The sequence below is a fragment of the Impatiens glandulifera genome, chromosome 3 (assembly GCF_907164915.1).
Source record: "Impatiens glandulifera chromosome 3, dImpGla2.1, whole genome shotgun sequence".
Taxonomy (NCBI): domain Eukaryota; kingdom Viridiplantae; phylum Streptophyta; class Magnoliopsida; order Ericales; family Balsaminaceae; genus Impatiens; species Impatiens glandulifera.
In genome coordinates, this window is record NC_061864.1 from 6,155,440 (window position 1) to 6,171,691 (window position 16,252).

Sequence of the window (16,252 nt, forward strand, 5' to 3'; positions counted from 1 at the left end):
TGATTGGAAAATGGATTTTATATAAATTTTTTAAATAATCCAAAGAGAACAATGCTTTAATGTGTGGAACCAAAAAATTGTGTACTCTTTCTTTATGATTAGGATTAGAGAGTAATATGATATAAAAATGATGATATTTATGTTATCCTAACAATTAAAAATAACTTAAATCTTCTAATTTTTTTTATTTCTTTAAGAGGTTTATCTATTATCCAGCCCATCTAACGAAAGTCTAGAACATCCTAAAGAATTAGCTGAAACCGAGTCAACTCGTCTCACCCAAGCCAAGTCCAGACCGATTCAAACCCAGACTTTATTAACACGATTAAAACTCGAATTGAGTTCACTCGACTCACATTTAACTCCTGAAATCATACTCAAAATGAGTCCACGTGACTCAGTCCGAAACTGAGTCCACTTCACTCGTATGTATTCAACTGAGTCAATGTAACCTACACTCCATTGAGTCGCCTCGACTCAACTTGACCTAGCCAACTCAATTTGAGTCATTCAACTCAACATCAATTGGATTATTCAAATGATACATTATTAGAATATTGTAAATTTTATTTAAAATATCAATTTATAAACTAAATCACAAAATTCACATTTTTGTAAGAAGCATGGTAATTAAAACCTTTCTTACTAGTAAAATATCATAACAAAAACAATAACATGATATCATTATCATGATTTGCACATTGCACAATGTTAAGCTCTCAAGGGTTCGTGCAAATTTGATACTCAATTTATTATTCCCACCTATATTTCATATACATTTTTACCATTATATTCAAAAAAAAAAAAAAAAACTTTACATAACCACTATATAAGTTCGAAATAAACACTACTTGTGAGGAAGTGCTATGAAACAATGTTTATAGTAACTTATTCAACTATAACTTCCAATTGGCTATTGAAAGAAAGTCTATCGGGATTTGTTGTCACAAAAGGATTAGAAGGTATGGTAAGTGAGCTCCCTCCGTTTCCCTCCAGCATTTGTACCACAACATTCATCGATGGTCGATCGATTGGATACCACTGGATGCACCAAAGTCCCACGATAGCCAGTTTTCTCACTATCACGTCATCTCCTTCATCCATAACTTGGACTCCAACGAGCCCTTCGCCGCCATCCAATTGGTTGTAAATCCACTCAGGATAATATATTCGGTCCACATCATCATTCTTCTTCTCCTTCCCTCCCACCATCCCAAGTAATAACATCCCAAAACTATACACATCAGATTTGTGAGAAACACTGCCAAAGTTTCTAGAGAACACTTCCGGAGCAATGTATCCAATTGTGCCTCTTGCTGTGGTCATTGAAACAGCGCCTTGTTCTTTCGAGCATAGCTTTGCTTGTCCAAAATCAGAGATCTTAGGGATTAAGTTACTGTCCAAGAGAACGTTATGGGGCTTTATGTCGAAGTGAACTATGCGTTGCTCGCATCCCTGGTGAAGGTATTCAATTCCTTTGGCTATGCCAAGAGCAATACTCTCTAGATTCTTCCATCCTAGCGACGATTTCTCCGCATCAGACAATATGTACTTTTCAAGCGAATCATTTGAAAAGAACTCGTAGATAAGAGCTCTTCTGAATCCATCGGCACAATACCCAACTAGCCTCACGATGTTGACATGGTGGATTTTACCCATGATTCCTACCTCATTGATAAACTCTTGTCCATTTCCTTTCGAACTGTTTAGGATCTTAACAGCAACATGAATATCGTTGGAAAGGGTTCCTTTAAAAACAGTTCCATATGCTCCTTCCCCTACTTTCTCCTTAAAATCACCTGTAATTTTCTTGATATCAGCATAAGAATACCTTGCAGGCCTGAGAGCTCTATAAGCTTCAAGAAATTTCTCAATCTTGGCTTCATCTTTTTTCTTTTGTTTCCGTATATAACACACAACACCAGTTGATGTCAACAGAATAAATAATCCAACAACGATCAACGCTATCACTACACTCTTGTGTACACCTGCAGAGTAGAAGAAGAAGATGAAGATGGCTTAGATCATTATACACATATTTTCAATAATGTTTTCAAATAATTCACCTTGTTGGTCGGTTGGTACTTCAATTTGGCCATAACATTCGGTTCCATTGCCGCTGGCAATGTTATTTCTGAATCTGCAATATTTGCCCTGTGCTTCACAGTCTCCACATATACGATGAGGCCACTGTAACCTAATATCATAGTCTTGAACAAGTACATAAGATGGAACTCTTGAAATGTTATACATCTTCTTGCAAGACAAAATTGGGGCCGAATCGATGCCAGTAAACGAGTCAATGGCGTAAATTCTGCGAGCAGGGTCATGAGGATCATCGAGGCAGGTTTCGATGAGACGACGCTGAGAATCATTATCTTTTGGTAAGCAGCTGAATATGGTGAAGTCATCAAGTCGAGAATTAGTTCCGGTGAAATTGAAATGGGAGGCAGATAGGTTAAGGAATCGTATTTGCGTAAAGCAACCGCCGTGTTCCTGAATATGTATGAACTGGGTTGAATAATCGATCTTGGTGATGTGAACTTGAACAGAAACAGGAAGGAGAAGCATGGCGTCGTTGCTGTCGGAACAGGAAACATCGAAACCGGGATAGCCGCAGTGTTGGGGCTGTCGTTCCTTTAATCGAAATGGAAATCGAATTATTGGTCCATTCTTACTGCACTGAATGGGAATGCAGTCATTATGTGCGAGGGTTGATTGCAGCAGGGACAGGAAAACGATAATTCCGAGGAAGAAGGACGTTCTTCCCTGGTTGAGCGCCATTAATTCAAATTTCCGATTAGTGGATGGATGATGATTCCGGCATTGGATCATGTAGCTAGCTAGCTAGCTAGATAAGAGAAGAGAAACAGAGTTCCAAATTAGTGGTAATGGTTTGGTCAACTGTCAACTGCGGGCTTCCACGAAGGACAGTCTTTTTTTTTTTTCTTCTTTTTTCAATTTTGTTTATTTATTATTATTATTTTAATACAAACATTGTTTATTTTTATTTTTATTGAATCCATGTTAATCAAATATTACTTTTAAAATTCAAATTACTAAATTCCACGAAAGTTATGAATTGTTATTTTGATCAAATTATAGTCGATTTCAATTATTAGTTTAATAATATTTTAATAATATAGATAATAAATATTATAATTGTATTTATTAAAAAAATAAACTTAGAACTAAAATTATAATTCTCATTAAAATTATGAATTTTTATTTTTATAAAAATTATAAAATTATAATTCAATTTCAACTAATAAGTTTAAAAAAACTTTAATAAATACAATTTTAATATATATTATCTATATTATTAAAATATTATTTTTAGATAATTTATTAGGTTAACTTGTGTTTTTATTATATTAATTAGGTTAAGAAAAAATTATAAATTTCACATGTTAACTTTTTAATTAATTAACCTTCTAAATTCAAAAATTAAAATAGAAGTCTATTGAATAATATATATATATATATATATATATATATATATAAAAGATGTTAACTTATTATTATTATATATATATATATTATAAATGATAAAATAATAAAATATTTTATTTGAACATTATTTGAATTCTATTTAAATTTTAATTTTAATTTTTAATCTTAAATGGAGTATAAACTTAATCATTTGAATTATACCTCAAATTTTAATTACAATCGACAAACACACCTAAGTCTTATATAAATCTTTTTAATTTTTGGACAAATTAAATTGTTTATTCTATCTCATATTCCAAAATTACTTTCATTATCATTTTTTAAATAACCTATAAAACTCTGATATCTTGTGGGCTAGTTTCATTTTGGATTATTTTATTCCATCATTATTATAATAATAATTAAATCACTTAATTTATTAATAAAATAATTTTATTATTAAATTTAAATTTTAGTAATTTATCTTAAACCATTTTTAAATTATTTTTATTAAAATAAAATACTTTTAAATAAAATCCTAAAACCATAAAAGCAAACAAGTAACACTGGTTTTTCAATGATTAAAAGATGTAGGCATTTAAAATCCACATTTGATAAAATAAATAATTGTTTGAATTTATTTATATTAATATTTGGATTGTGAGATTAAAATGATTTGATTTTTCTATTTATTTATATATATATATATATATATATATATATATGTGTGTGTGTGTTTTAACAAGATAATATTTAAAATAAAAAATGTTTAGGTCTATAGAGTTACAGTAAAATTTGAATAGTAAATGGTGAAAATTTCTTGAAGAACTTTAAATAAAGAGCTATTGCAATTATGATATAATTAAGATGTAAATAACTAAAATGTTTATTTGACACTACTACAGTAATGCCAAAAATAAATATCAAGATTAATAAATCATTTCCCTCTGCTATTCATCCCCATCCACTCCTTTCTCCGGTAGCCTTCTCTTACTGCCTCAGTCTCTATCCGCTAGGACCGCTACTCATCTGTTTAATTATTTTTACAAATTTCATTTTTTTTTCATTTAATAATTTTTAGTAGAAGACAATAAATCGTATATTAAAATCATCTGAAAAAAAAGTATACAATGATATAAATTAATAATGATCCAAATTAATTTTATTTAAATAAATATATTATTATTTTTATTATTAACAAATCAAACATATCAATAATAATGATAATAATTTCACTAAAACCAAACAAAACAACATTAATAATAATAATAATAATAATTTTTTTTTGAATTAACCAGAATTGGCATGACACCTTAAAGCATGATCTAATTATAATAATAATTATTATAACCTAACCTAATCAAGTTCTTCTATCAATAATTTCCATTATCATTTCTTTGAATAAAGCTTCACATATAAAATCTTGCAACATCTTTTTCATTTTCCCCCTAAGCCTGCCATCATCCTCCTTTGACACAAAAAAAAATATCAAAACTGAAAAATATAATTATTTGAGTATATTTTATTTAGTTCTCTATTTAATTTATCTTCCACATTCAATAATAATGAGAATTTAAAAAATAAGTTGTTTGAACTTTTAAGGTTTGACACCTAAAAAAATCTAGATTATTTTATTATATTTATTGGTCTGGAGTCTGGACAAAAAAATATCTTTTTAGGCCAAATTCTTTATAAAAAAAAGAAAGAAAGACGTAAACAGTATTTTCTCTTTCTTTAAGCGGCGCAAAACGCCACGTAACACTGCTTCGAGAGGGGGAAAATAGCACCAAATTGACACCCGCCTAAATCAAATAATTAACTCTCTATATTTTATCCACGTGTCCAAGATTCAATCGAGTGCGTCCACGTGTTCCCGTTTCAGACCGGATCAAGGTGCGAATTTCAGTGTAGACGGCCGTCTAATCTACAGGTGGCAGATATCCAACGGAATAAAATATTTGAGCGGTTCAGATACAAAGTGAACTTTTGAATTATCATCTCCTTTTTCAATCATCATTCTCTATTTATTCTCTCTCCTCACAATGTAATTTGCACTTTTTCGTTTTCAATTCAAAATCTCGATTAACTATGAAGAATCACGATAAACGGCTGACAACTGGAACGACATTGACAGGACTCCGGCGATTGAAGCCGGCTTTCGCCGCCGACGACGGGGACGAACAAACGTTCGCCCATGCGGACGATAAATCTACGAGGAAGCGACGATTGGGGAAGGAGATTGCCTTGAAGCAACGTAAAACCGTTCATTACGACGATGATAGTGCGTCGGAGATCTCGCTGTCGTACGGTTCGTCGTCCGACCATTCCTCCGAAGACGACGTCGTCGTCACGAAGGGGATCTCCGGTGTAGGCACGTGTCTGTCACATGGATTCATGTCCGTGATTGGAAAGAGAAGAGAAATGGAGGACTCTGTAGCAATAGAGCTAGGGTTTATGACGATAGGTTCAAGAGACTACGACTTCTTCGGCGTGTACGACGGTCATGGAGGATCGCGAGTCGCAAATAGTTGCCATGATCGTCTGCATCATTTAGTTGTGAAGGAAATCCCGGAGGAGTACAAGACATCGTCATACTTAGGCGAGGAGGATTGGTCGAGGATTATGATGGACAGTTTTATGAAGATGGACGAGGAAGTAAACAGAATAGAAATGATTTCCGAGAATAATGATTCGTTTCCTTCCACCATAGGCTCCACGGCGGTGGTTGCGGTAGTGGGAGAGGATGAGGTAGTGATCGCCAATTGTGGCGATTCGAGAGCTGTACTCTCTAGAGGAGGTGTTCCTTTTTGCATATCTAATGATCACAAGGTAATTTATGTTCTTACAAACTGAAGCAAATTAGCATCCAGATCCAGATCCAGATATTTCTCTGATCAATTGCAATCAATCTGATGGGTATTGTTATTTGTTGCAGCCAGACAGATCTGATGAATTGGAGAGAATTGAAAGCGCTGGTGGAAGGGTTATCGATTGGAACGGGCATCGTGTCTTAGGAGTACTTGCTACTTCCAGATCCATAGGTACATATATACATCTTAATCGAAGAATATCATTCATTGTCTTGATGAGGTTTGATCGACTTGGGTATGTACAAATTAATGATGATATTGAAAAACTGCAGGAGATCACTATCTTGAACCGTTTGTGATAGCAGAACCAGAGGTAATTGTAAGCAAAAGGACTGATGCTGATGAGTTTCTGATTCTGGCAAGCGATGGTTTATGGGATGTTGTCACGAACGAACTGGCATGTCGAGTTGTGAAGAGTTGCCTTGATGGAAGATTACTGAAGTGGAGATGTCGACTTGATACCGAGAAGAAGATCGGGGAAGTTGATCATGGTGGTGGCGCCCGTGCTCAAGTGGCTGCTGGTTTGCTAGTTGAGTTGGCCATGTCCCGTGGAAGCAGAGACAATATCAGTGTTGTAGTTGTGGATCTAAACAAAGCCTGTCCTGAAGGGAGGAATTTCACTGGTTGATTATTTCTATGTGTTTCTCTCTATTTTATCCTTTGTCTCCATGGAAAATTATGTAAATTATGATATGTTCATGTTTTAACACAAAAAAGAACAAGGACTTCCAATCTTGCTCGGATCATATGATTTTTGGTAGAGACTAGAGAATGGATCGAGCCAGCCTAAAGCATTAACATATATATATATATATATACCAAAGAGAGCAAAAGTTCAAAACAATGTCCCAAATGGATTTGATCACTATATACCCATTACAAATGGATCTATATATGTCAAACTCCTATAAAAGAAAGAAGAGATTCACAAGAGAATTGTAGAACCATTGTTGTATATGGAGCACACATGTCAAAGAAAATCTAACCATCAGAATTCAGAAACAACATTATCAAACTTTACAATAGTGACAAAAAAACAAACAAATTCTCAATAATTTAGATCATGATTCAACATAAAAGCACATAAAAATGGCTAAAAGCAATATGAAATGATAAGGCCTAATACATTTGATATACATGAAAAACTAATTGGTCAATGATTCCCTAAATATGGCCCAATAACTATTTTAAGAGACAACCCGGATTAAATATGTGCGAGCAAGATCCCAACAACCCGGATAATTCAAATAACACATTATGAACAACCCGGATAATTCAAATATGAATTATCGGTTTTTTATAGGGAGTTCTTGCAAAACTTTCGAGATGCATATTGTGAATAACTTGTATTTCATCATCCACCTATCGTAGATATAAGAAATGAAAGACACTCTTGGCTCCATCCATAAATTTTAGAGCCAAGAGAATTCTTTGTTTCTTGTTTCTATATCTTCAATAAGAGATGATGAAATACAAATTACTCATAACATGTTTTCAGGCTTTTGTAGAGCTTACACAGAATGTAGAAATGAAATATTTCGGCGGATGAATTTTTTTTGAGACTCACCGTCATAATATAACCTCAGCTCACGTGAATAACACGTGACGAAACCCTAATGTTTAGACCATAAGAGTCGCATGGGCCCAAATTGTTTGGATTGTTTGTTTAATATTTTAATTTTAAGTAGTAATGCGCCTAAGATATATTACTTATTTGTGTAATTTTAATATAAAAAATTTACTTTGTTATTGGCCCAAAACCTTAAAATTCAATAAAATAGATATATGTTAAAAGAAGATTGATTTGTATTTGGTATTTTGGTTAGTCTAATGTTTGAGTTCTCTACATTTAGCCTGTCCATTTAATAAATGAATAAAAAATATTTAATTAAATTTATTAATTATTATTTTTTACATAAAGTATATAGCAGTGATTCTTGATGAAAAATAAAAATATTATTTTATTTATAAGTTTAAATCTCACCAAAAAATAATATTTTTAACTAAAATTATGTCAAGTACTCTATTTTGAAATTGGAGAGTATATGAAATTAGAGAGTTAAATTTGAAAAGATATACCTTAGCTAGTGTAACTGTTTATCAAGCCACAGTCCAATACCAAGTTTATGGATCTGGTGAGGCCCGTTTCCAAATAGGCCAACAATAAATATATTCTTAAAATAGCTTGAGATGTAAGCGAATCATTTATTAAAAATAATTATTTTTATCGAGATAATGTAAAAACTTATAACATAAATTACGCGTTTTTGCTTTTGACAAATATCGTTGAAGCATATGTTGCAGATAGTATCCAATTTATAAGATCGTAAAGTGAAAGATAATAAAGATCAAGGTAGTTTGAATAAAAAATCTTTCTCATTAATTGACTCAACCTTATAACATTATTTTATTTTGTATATAAACAAACCCTTATAAGTTATAGCTAACTAGCTTTGCATGCATGCATGGTAGTAATCTATCACCTTTGCATGTTATGAAGATGAAAATGAAAATTGAGCACAATGCATTCTTGCCAACATATAAGTTTATAAACCATTAACAAATAATATGAAGATTATATATTTTGAAAAAAAAAATGTCTCTATATATATTATATAAATTGGTGAATTTATTACTAAAAAAATTAAATAAATACAAGTGGGACCCAAAAAAAGATGGTTTTCTTTTACCCTACTTAAACTAAATATCAAATTAAGGGTTAAAAAGTAACCATGGTTAAGTTTCTAAATTGATTATAAAAAAAAAGGAAAAACAAGCTAGCCCTACTTCTTTTTTTTTTTATCTCATTTTGCATAATTTGTGTTTTTCTTTGTATTGGAGCTGGAGCGAGAAAGTAAGAAAGAAAGGGACACAAAGAAAGGCGAGAGCTTGACCGAAGAACCAAATCGTATCTCTCTTTGGGTCGTTTTCCATCAGAATTTGGTGGGAAGATTTCCCCGACTCCTACACAGGTCAGGGACAGAGTGACACACCTACCAGCACTTTCAGATTTATAAAACAACATTTCAACGGTACTTATCCCTCCCATGCGTAAACAAACCTTTCACTTTTATCTTTTCTTTCTTTCTCGCTTTTACCTCAACTCATACTTCTTATTGATCCAAAGGGTTTGTAGCTTTTAACACGAATGCCAGAATCTAAACACTGATTTTGCATTTCTTCTTCTTCTTCATTTTTTTTGCGCCTAAATTGGTTTAGATCGGTCCCTGTTGTTCTTCCTTCACTGGTTTCATTGACGTGTTACTATTTGTGCCGAATTCTGACCCACCTGATTTCTTGTTGTTTTTAATTGATCTGGGTTTTCTATTTGGTAGGGTATTTTTGGTTCAGGACAGAAGTTATCTAGCTAGCATGTTTGGAATGTCTCTGGCTATGTATAATGTTACAGATCAAAACTAGATTAGAATGTTATTGTCTAGTCGACTATTTCTTCTCATTTATCTAGGGTTCAGTATCAAGTTGCATGGATGATCTGTTGGCGATTTTGCATGTACAATTGATTGTTATCATTGTAGTATTAATTTGGGAATACCAGCATTCAAGCGCTTTACATTTCCCTCTTGAGAAAGAAGAACTGTTTTACTCTTCAATTTATGGCTTTGGTGTGAGCTGAATGTAGAGGCTGAATTGAATCAATCCAAATTAGTTATATTATTCTTATATGGTAGCAGCAAAGTAATTATTACTTGTCTTGGAAAATATATAAAAAAATCAATGCTGTAGTACTCAAGCTCTGCGATTTCTATCTTTCTCTAGGTTTTTTAATACCTTTCTTTCAGAAAGGAGTAGAATTTCCCCTTTTGAATTTATGGGTTCTACTGTGAACCCAATTGACCTAGATAAATTGGTTGAAAAATCTAACTTGACTCTCCTTTTCACCAGGTATTAAGCTAGAAAGTCAATTGCTCAATAATCAATATCTTGTATCATGGAGTGCAATAAAGACGAGGCAGTCCGTGCACAAAAAATTGCAGAAAAGAAGTTAATGGAGAAGGATTTTGTCGGTTCCAAAAAGTTTGCACTGAAGGCACAAGCTTTAAATCCCGCTCTTGAGATTGTCTCACACATATTAATGACACTCGATGTGCACATGGCTGGAGAAAAGAAAGTTAGAGGTGAAGTAGACTGGTATGGGATCCTTGGTGTAACTCACATGGCTGATGAAGATACAATGAGGAACCGTTACAAGAAACTGGCCATTATGCTTCACCCTGATAAAAACAGATCCATCGGTGCTGAAGGTGCGTTCAAGCTTATTTCCCAAGCCTGGAGTATATTGTCTGACAAGAGTAAGAGGCTTGCATATAATAAGAGAAGGGGGTTGGGAATGTGCATTCCAAAAGTACCTTCTCCTGTTGCAAATGGCACACATAGTTTCCCAGCTGCCGCTTCTGCCACTGCTGCCACTAATGTAAAGACGCAAGATGTTGGTAATGGAAAAAGGGATACGTTTTGGACTACTTGCAATCGATGCAAGATGCACTATGAGTATGTTAGAGCATATGTTAATAAGGTCCTGCGATGCCCTAGTTGTCGAAAAACTTTTGTGGCTACTGAGACAAATCCTCCTGTTAATTTATCAAAGCCATTAAATCCATCCTCCCTTGGACCACAATCTAATCAGGCAACTGCTGCCAGATCTCAACATTCAGACCTAAGAAAGCCGGGTGGCCTTAATTCTGAACATATGATGTTCAAGCAAGGCGGCTCTACTTATAATAGACCAGTTGTGGGCACTCAAGCAACAAATGTTGTCCAGCAGACAAATATGCTTAAGAGGAAAGAGATTCATGGTTGGGATAGGGGCTCTGCTGCCTATGGGACTTCTAGTTGTAAGAAGGCAAAAGGTCTAGAGGAACATAAAGCAGCAGAAGTTCATGGTCATGGAGTTAATATGCAAGCTCCAACTGGAGGTAGCTTTAGAAGCATATCGAGGTCCTGGATGAATAATGATCAAGCTGCATCTTTCAGCAAGCCGTCTAACAGATTGAAAGAGCTGACTCCTATTCAAACCAAGAAGATGCTGTTGGGAAAGGCTCAGCTAGATATTCGCAGGAAGGTAGAAGAATTGAAGTCAAAGTCGATAAATGAGAAGTTGAAGGAGAATAAAAAAGTCAGAGAGGAAACAACTACTGTTAAAGTTGATTCTGATTCCAAGAGAAAAGAACCTTCCATGGATTCTGATGAAGTAGTAATAATGCCTAATGTGCAATCCATTGTTGTGCCGGACCCTGATTTTCACAACTTTGACGAGGACCGAAGCGAGACTTCATTTGGAGAATCGGAGGTATGGGCCGCATACGACGATACGGATGGCATGCCACGCTTCTATGCTCTGATTCATAAGGTAATTTCGGTGAAACCATTTAAGGTACGTCTTAGTTGGTTAAATTCTAAAAGCAATGTTGAATTTGGTCCAATGAAATGGGTGGCTTGCGGTTATACAAAAACCTGTGGGGAATTTTGGGTTGGGAAGCATGAAGTGAACAAGACTCTGAACTCCTTCTCCCACAAGGTGAAGTGGGAAAAAAGTGCAAGAGGTAGTATAAGCATATTTCCCAGAAAGGGAGAGGTGTGGGCTCTGTACAGGAACTGGTCTCCTGATTGGAATGAACATACCCCAGATGATTTGGTCCAAAAGTATGATATGGTGAAAGTGGTTGACGAAGAAGAAGGAATCCAAGTGAGACCTCTTGTGAAGGCGGTTGGTTTTAAGACAGTTTTCCATCAAGATAGGGATCCGGGTAAGCTGATGAGGATTCCTAAAGAAGAAATGTTCCGGTTCTCTCATCAGGTTCCAAGTTATCTGCTTACGGGTGCTGAAGGTAAAGAAGGTGGTGGTGCTCCTCTGATGGGGTATGATGAGTTGGACCCTGCTGCTACTCCTTTGGAACTTCTTCAGGTACTGACAGAAGAAGCTGCTGGAGGAGAAGGAATACATGACAAGTTCTTGCCAGGTAAAGAAATATTAGCCGAATGATTACAAAAATGTTGTTCGAATATAAAGGTTCTGACTGACCACATGGGATAGATTTTGGGCAGATATAGAAGAAAATGATGATGATCATTCTTTTGTTCCTATATAAGGTGGTGTAGGTATATAATAGATTGATTGGGAAAATCATATTTAGACAGACTAGACTAAACTATAGAGTCTTTCTTTAGTCTTTGCTGCTGCTGTGAAGGCTTCTGTCTTTATATAATTTTTGGATTTTTGGTCTTTGAAAATGAACAAGATAGATAGGTTTTTGGTGATTAGGTTATATGAATGAATGGATGCTTTTACTGACAACTGGATTTGTTATAGTTTAAATATCTAATTTGGTAGCTAATGTTAATTAGCATGATTTATTTCAAAACAGGGGAGCAAGCAAGCATCATCATTCCTTTGTCTCCAACTCCAAAAGTAGAGAAAAAAAAAAAAAAAAATTCTCTGGGATGTTGATATTAATAGAAATTATATACATATATATATCTCCATTAAGGGCTTGTTTGATGTAGTGGTTATTGGAATTTTTTTAGTTTTTTATCCTAAAATCAATCTATTACCTCAACCATCTAATCAATCTTTTTATCTATTAATATACCAAATTATCTTTTATTTATTTAAAAATAAAATAAAATTACCCTTTCATTGAGATATGTGCAATGTTACTTCTGGTAATAAAAATTAAAAAAACTGGTTTTCTTTTCATTTAGGTCAAACAAGGTTTTTTTTGGGATAAATCCCAGTTAAAACCCAATTAACCCATTCCTCAAACCAGCCCTAACAGAAATCAACTATCTAATTTTCTTATTTTGTGCAGAGATAAAAAAAAAACTATCTCAAGTTGATGTGGATTTATTGGGGGTTATTTCTAAATAATTCAATCAACCCATCAAATATCACATTTTCAACTTTTATCATTCAAATTATCGATTAAAATATTAAAATATATTTCCTATTGTAATATTTTAAAATGTTTAATACTAAGAATATTTGGCTTATCGCCTCTTCTAACCTAGCGGCAAGAAGAGAATAGGTGGATATCCCAGCCTCCCTAAGATCATGGGTTCGAGTCCGTCAGGCGGCAAGTTCTGCGCCCGGTTAAGTGTTTGCGGGTTATGTGCTTAACCGCAAAACCCAGCGTTCTAAAAACAAGATTACCAAATAAGTGGAACCTCCAAATAACCCACTTTTACACCAAACAAGATTTTCTTCTAAATAACCCATAGATTGTTCAAATAACACAAGATTAAACAGGACCTAAGCTTAATCTCTTGGGTATGCAAAAGGCATGATGAAATCTTTAATATTTAAAAGCTTTTATATATACAACTTCTACAAAGAAACTATGCGATGAACTAGAAGAAATATATGGTAAATGCACTGATCCATTAGTTTATCATATTTAATGAGAAGTCAACTCCATTAGCCAACGGTCTATGAAGCTTGAAAAGGTATTTCACCTAACTGAAAAAGTTATGGGATGAACTACAATGCCTTAGTATATGTATGTATCTGCACTAAAAATTGTACCTGTAATGCCTTAAAAGTAGCAAGCAATATTATTGCTGAATATAAAGTGAGGCAGTTTTTAGTGGGCCCTAATGAATCATTTGAACAAATGTGCGCAATCATACATTGGTAAAAATGCTTATTCCTTGGCTGTTGGTATTGAAAATAGAGAGAAATACATACTGCTTCCCAAATAAAGTTGGAAATGCTGGAATGCTCATAAAAGAGCAATGTGTAAAGAAAGACAATCTGAGTGTGTATGCAGGAAGAAGTCTACGGAAAAGCACTTATGCAAGGAATTCTGGAAGGAGTCATGAAAGATCTAAACAGTACTGTTCACACTACAATATAGAAGGACATGGAATATATGCATGTTGCACAAAGAACATTTCTAGACTGATACAAAGGACAGAGAGATCAAGGAACAAAGCCTTCAAACATGAGACGAAGGTGGTTGAAACTCCACTTGACTTTTGTTGACTTAGATCTGCAAGAAAATTATCATCACACCATCATGGAGCTGCTGAAATTGCTTAATGGTATGAAATCATCAATGTATCATTCAATTTTGCCCATGAATTTGCAGGTATGGCCAATCATCAATGCTATATAAATTTATATGAAAATAATAAGACAAGTAAATGGATCAGTGGAGCAAGTGGTTATTTGTATTGATGCAATTATAGAAATGATGCATGCCACCAAACACAATAAAAACTCAGTTTACAGTTTGTTTACCAGACGAAACCATCAAGACTGTCAAATACACGGGAATCATTCAGCTAAATGAGAAAATCAAGCTTTTAGATGTTCTATCATTAACAAAGATATGCATTATAATCTCACTTTTATCCTGTTTTGTATGTCCCAGGACTTTCAGACTGATGAGATTATTAGAAAGGGTGAATTATGGGGGAATCTCTACTTGTTTAGTTCTAATTCAATAAGAAGGATGTTGTTCTAATCTTACTGCACTCAAAATTGATGTAATCTCAGAAGTATGGAACATGAGGCTAGGTCATTCTCCTTTTGATGTTATGAAGCATATCCCTATTATTGAGACTTCTTTTTCCAAGGATGATTATTAGCTTCAATTTTGTATTCCTAGAGTTAACAGAAGTTCGTTATGGCTGATACAAGTTATGAAGATTTGTAATGACAGTTGAGATTTTGGTAACAAGGTGATTTGTTCTCGATCCTTGCAATAAAACGCGTGTGAACAAATGAAAATTAAATGAGGTGAGTCACAAGTGCTGGGTAGATTAATTTTTTTCCCAACATCTCTGAGAGTTGTTTCAAAGTCAGATAATCTCTTTATTCCTTTCCGTTTAACTTAGGTTTAATAAGTCGTTATTGAAAGATCTAACCTAACTTTCCCTTGCATCAGGTATTAAGCTAGAAAGTCACCTCGACAGATTCTCCAAAATCATGTATCATGGAGTGCAATAAAGACAAGGAATTCCATGCACAACAAATTGCCGAAAAGAAATTGACGGATACTTGGTTTGGAGAGTCAGGTATGGGATGTTTTTTTTTGGGGGGGGGGGGGGGGGGGGGGGGGGCAGATATAGAAGTAATCATGATCATTTTTAGTTTCTATTATATAAGGTGGTGCAGGTATATAATAGACATGACTAAACTAACCTAGATTCATTCTTAGTCTGTGCTGCTTCTGCGTCTGGAGTGGCTTCTCTCTTTAAAGATTTTTGGTTTTAATAATGAACAAGATAGATAGTTTTTAATAATGAACAAGATAGATAGTTTATGGTGATTAGGTTAAATTTTTATATGGAAGAGGAGAGGTTTAATTGTTTTGTTATAATTGGAAATGTTAATGAATAAATGTTTTTACTTGCAATTGGATTTGTTATAGTTCAAATATCTATCTAATTTGGTAGCTGAAGTTAATAATTACCATGTGCAAAATATCCAACACAAATGTGCATACAATCTTTAGTCAAATATCAGGCAGAAAACCTGTAACTTATTGTTTTCATTAATAGTTAATTTTGTCAATTCAAGAAATGAGACTAGGAGGAACAAACAACCTCTGTTCTTCATACCCACAAATTATTTCACCTGATTCTAATATCTCCTCTACTTACTATCCGTATACATATCCATTCAAATCCACTTATCACCTGGATGCAATACATGACTTTTCTATCTAAATTGACCAATGTACATGAATCTACTAGATCTTGTTTTCAGGCATATATAAGATTATTTCACTTGTTGCAAAACTGGTAACTATGAGATTATTTCTAACTTTGGCAGCTATAAATCTTGAGATATTTAGATCAGTTGGATGTTAATATTAGAAGAGGTTTATCTTTGGTCTTATGAAAATTATTCCACAATTGTTCCTTGTTAAATGTGTAAGTTAAACAAAAGTCTCCATAGACTTACTCAGACCTCTAGGTAGTGAAAC

General features: G+C 33.9%; 3 protein-coding genes across 6 annotated transcripts; 2 read left to right on the plus strand and 1 right to left on the minus strand.

Moving 5' to 3' along the window:
• Positions 1-726: 726 nt before the first annotated feature.
• Positions 727-2,874, minus strand: LOC124928805 (rust resistance kinase Lr10-like). The gene is made up of 2 exons (XM_047469052.1): positions 2,067-2,874; positions 727-1,988 (listed from the first exon to the last, which is right to left on the minus strand). The coding sequence occupies exons 1-2, from the start codon at positions 2,833-2,835 to the stop codon at positions 889-891; spliced, it is 1,869 nt and encodes a 622-aa protein (XP_047325008.1). The 5' UTR covers positions 2,836-2,874; the 3' UTR covers positions 727-888.
• A 2,606-nt stretch (positions 2,875-5,480) lies between these two features.
• Positions 5,481-7,064, plus strand: LOC124931216 (protein phosphatase 2C 51-like). The gene is made up of 3 exons (XM_047471638.1): positions 5,481-6,261; positions 6,368-6,473; positions 6,575-7,064. The coding sequence occupies exons 1-3, from the start codon at positions 5,521-5,523 to the stop codon at positions 6,928-6,930; spliced, it is 1,203 nt and encodes a 400-aa protein (XP_047327594.1). The 5' UTR covers positions 5,481-5,520; the 3' UTR covers positions 6,931-7,064.
• A 2,104-nt stretch (positions 7,065-9,168) lies between these two features.
• Positions 9,169-15,339, plus strand: LOC124932413. 4 transcript variants are annotated; one of them, XR_007098746.1, is made up of 6 exons: positions 9,169-9,334; positions 10,206-12,280; positions 14,087-14,360; positions 14,693-14,838; positions 14,939-15,060; positions 15,209-15,339. XR_007098746.1 is itself a non-coding variant. In XM_047473037.1 (3 exons), exons 2-3 carry the CDS (start codon positions 10,252-10,254, stop codon positions 14,299-14,301), a joined length of 2,244 nt encoding a protein of 747 aa, XP_047328993.1. In that variant the 5' UTR covers positions 9,169-9,334; positions 10,206-10,251; the 3' UTR covers positions 14,302-14,761. The 4 variants fall into 4 exon arrangements, 1 of the variants encoding a protein (XP_047328993.1); XR_007098744.1 differs by having other exon boundaries at positions 14,693-15,060; XR_007098745.1 differs by lacking the exon at positions 9,169-9,334 and having other exon boundaries at positions 9,851-12,280; positions 14,693-15,060.
• Positions 15,340-16,252: the final 913 nt, after the last annotated feature.

Bases quoted from the DNA above. Each gene is read 5' to 3' on its own strand.
- LOC124928805 (XM_047469052.1), bottom strand. From the start codon at position 2,835: ATGATCCAATGCCGGAATCATCATCCATCCACTAATCGGAAATTTGAA. The intron at 1,989-2,066 runs GTGAATTATTTG...TCTACTCTGCAG, and splicing joins AGTACCAACCGACCAACAAG to GTGTACACAAGAGTGTAGTG.
- LOC124931216 (XM_047471638.1), top strand. From the start codon at position 5,521: ATGAAGAATCACGATAAACGGCTGACAACTGGAACGACATTGACAGGA. The intron at 6,262-6,367 runs GTAATTTATGTT...TATTTGTTGCAG, and splicing joins GCATATCTAATGATCACAAG to CCAGACAGATCTGATGAATT. The intron at 6,474-6,574 runs GTACATATATAC...GAAAAACTGCAG, and splicing joins TGCTACTTCCAGATCCATAG to GAGATCACTATCTTGAACCG.
- LOC124932413 (XM_047473037.1), top strand. From the start codon at position 10,252: ATGGAGTGCAATAAAGACGAGGCAGTCCGTGCACAAAAAATTGCAGAA. The intron at 12,281-14,086 runs GTAAAGAAATAT...GTGTGTATGCAG, and splicing joins ACATGACAAGTTCTTGCCAG to GAAGAAGTCTACGGAAAAGC.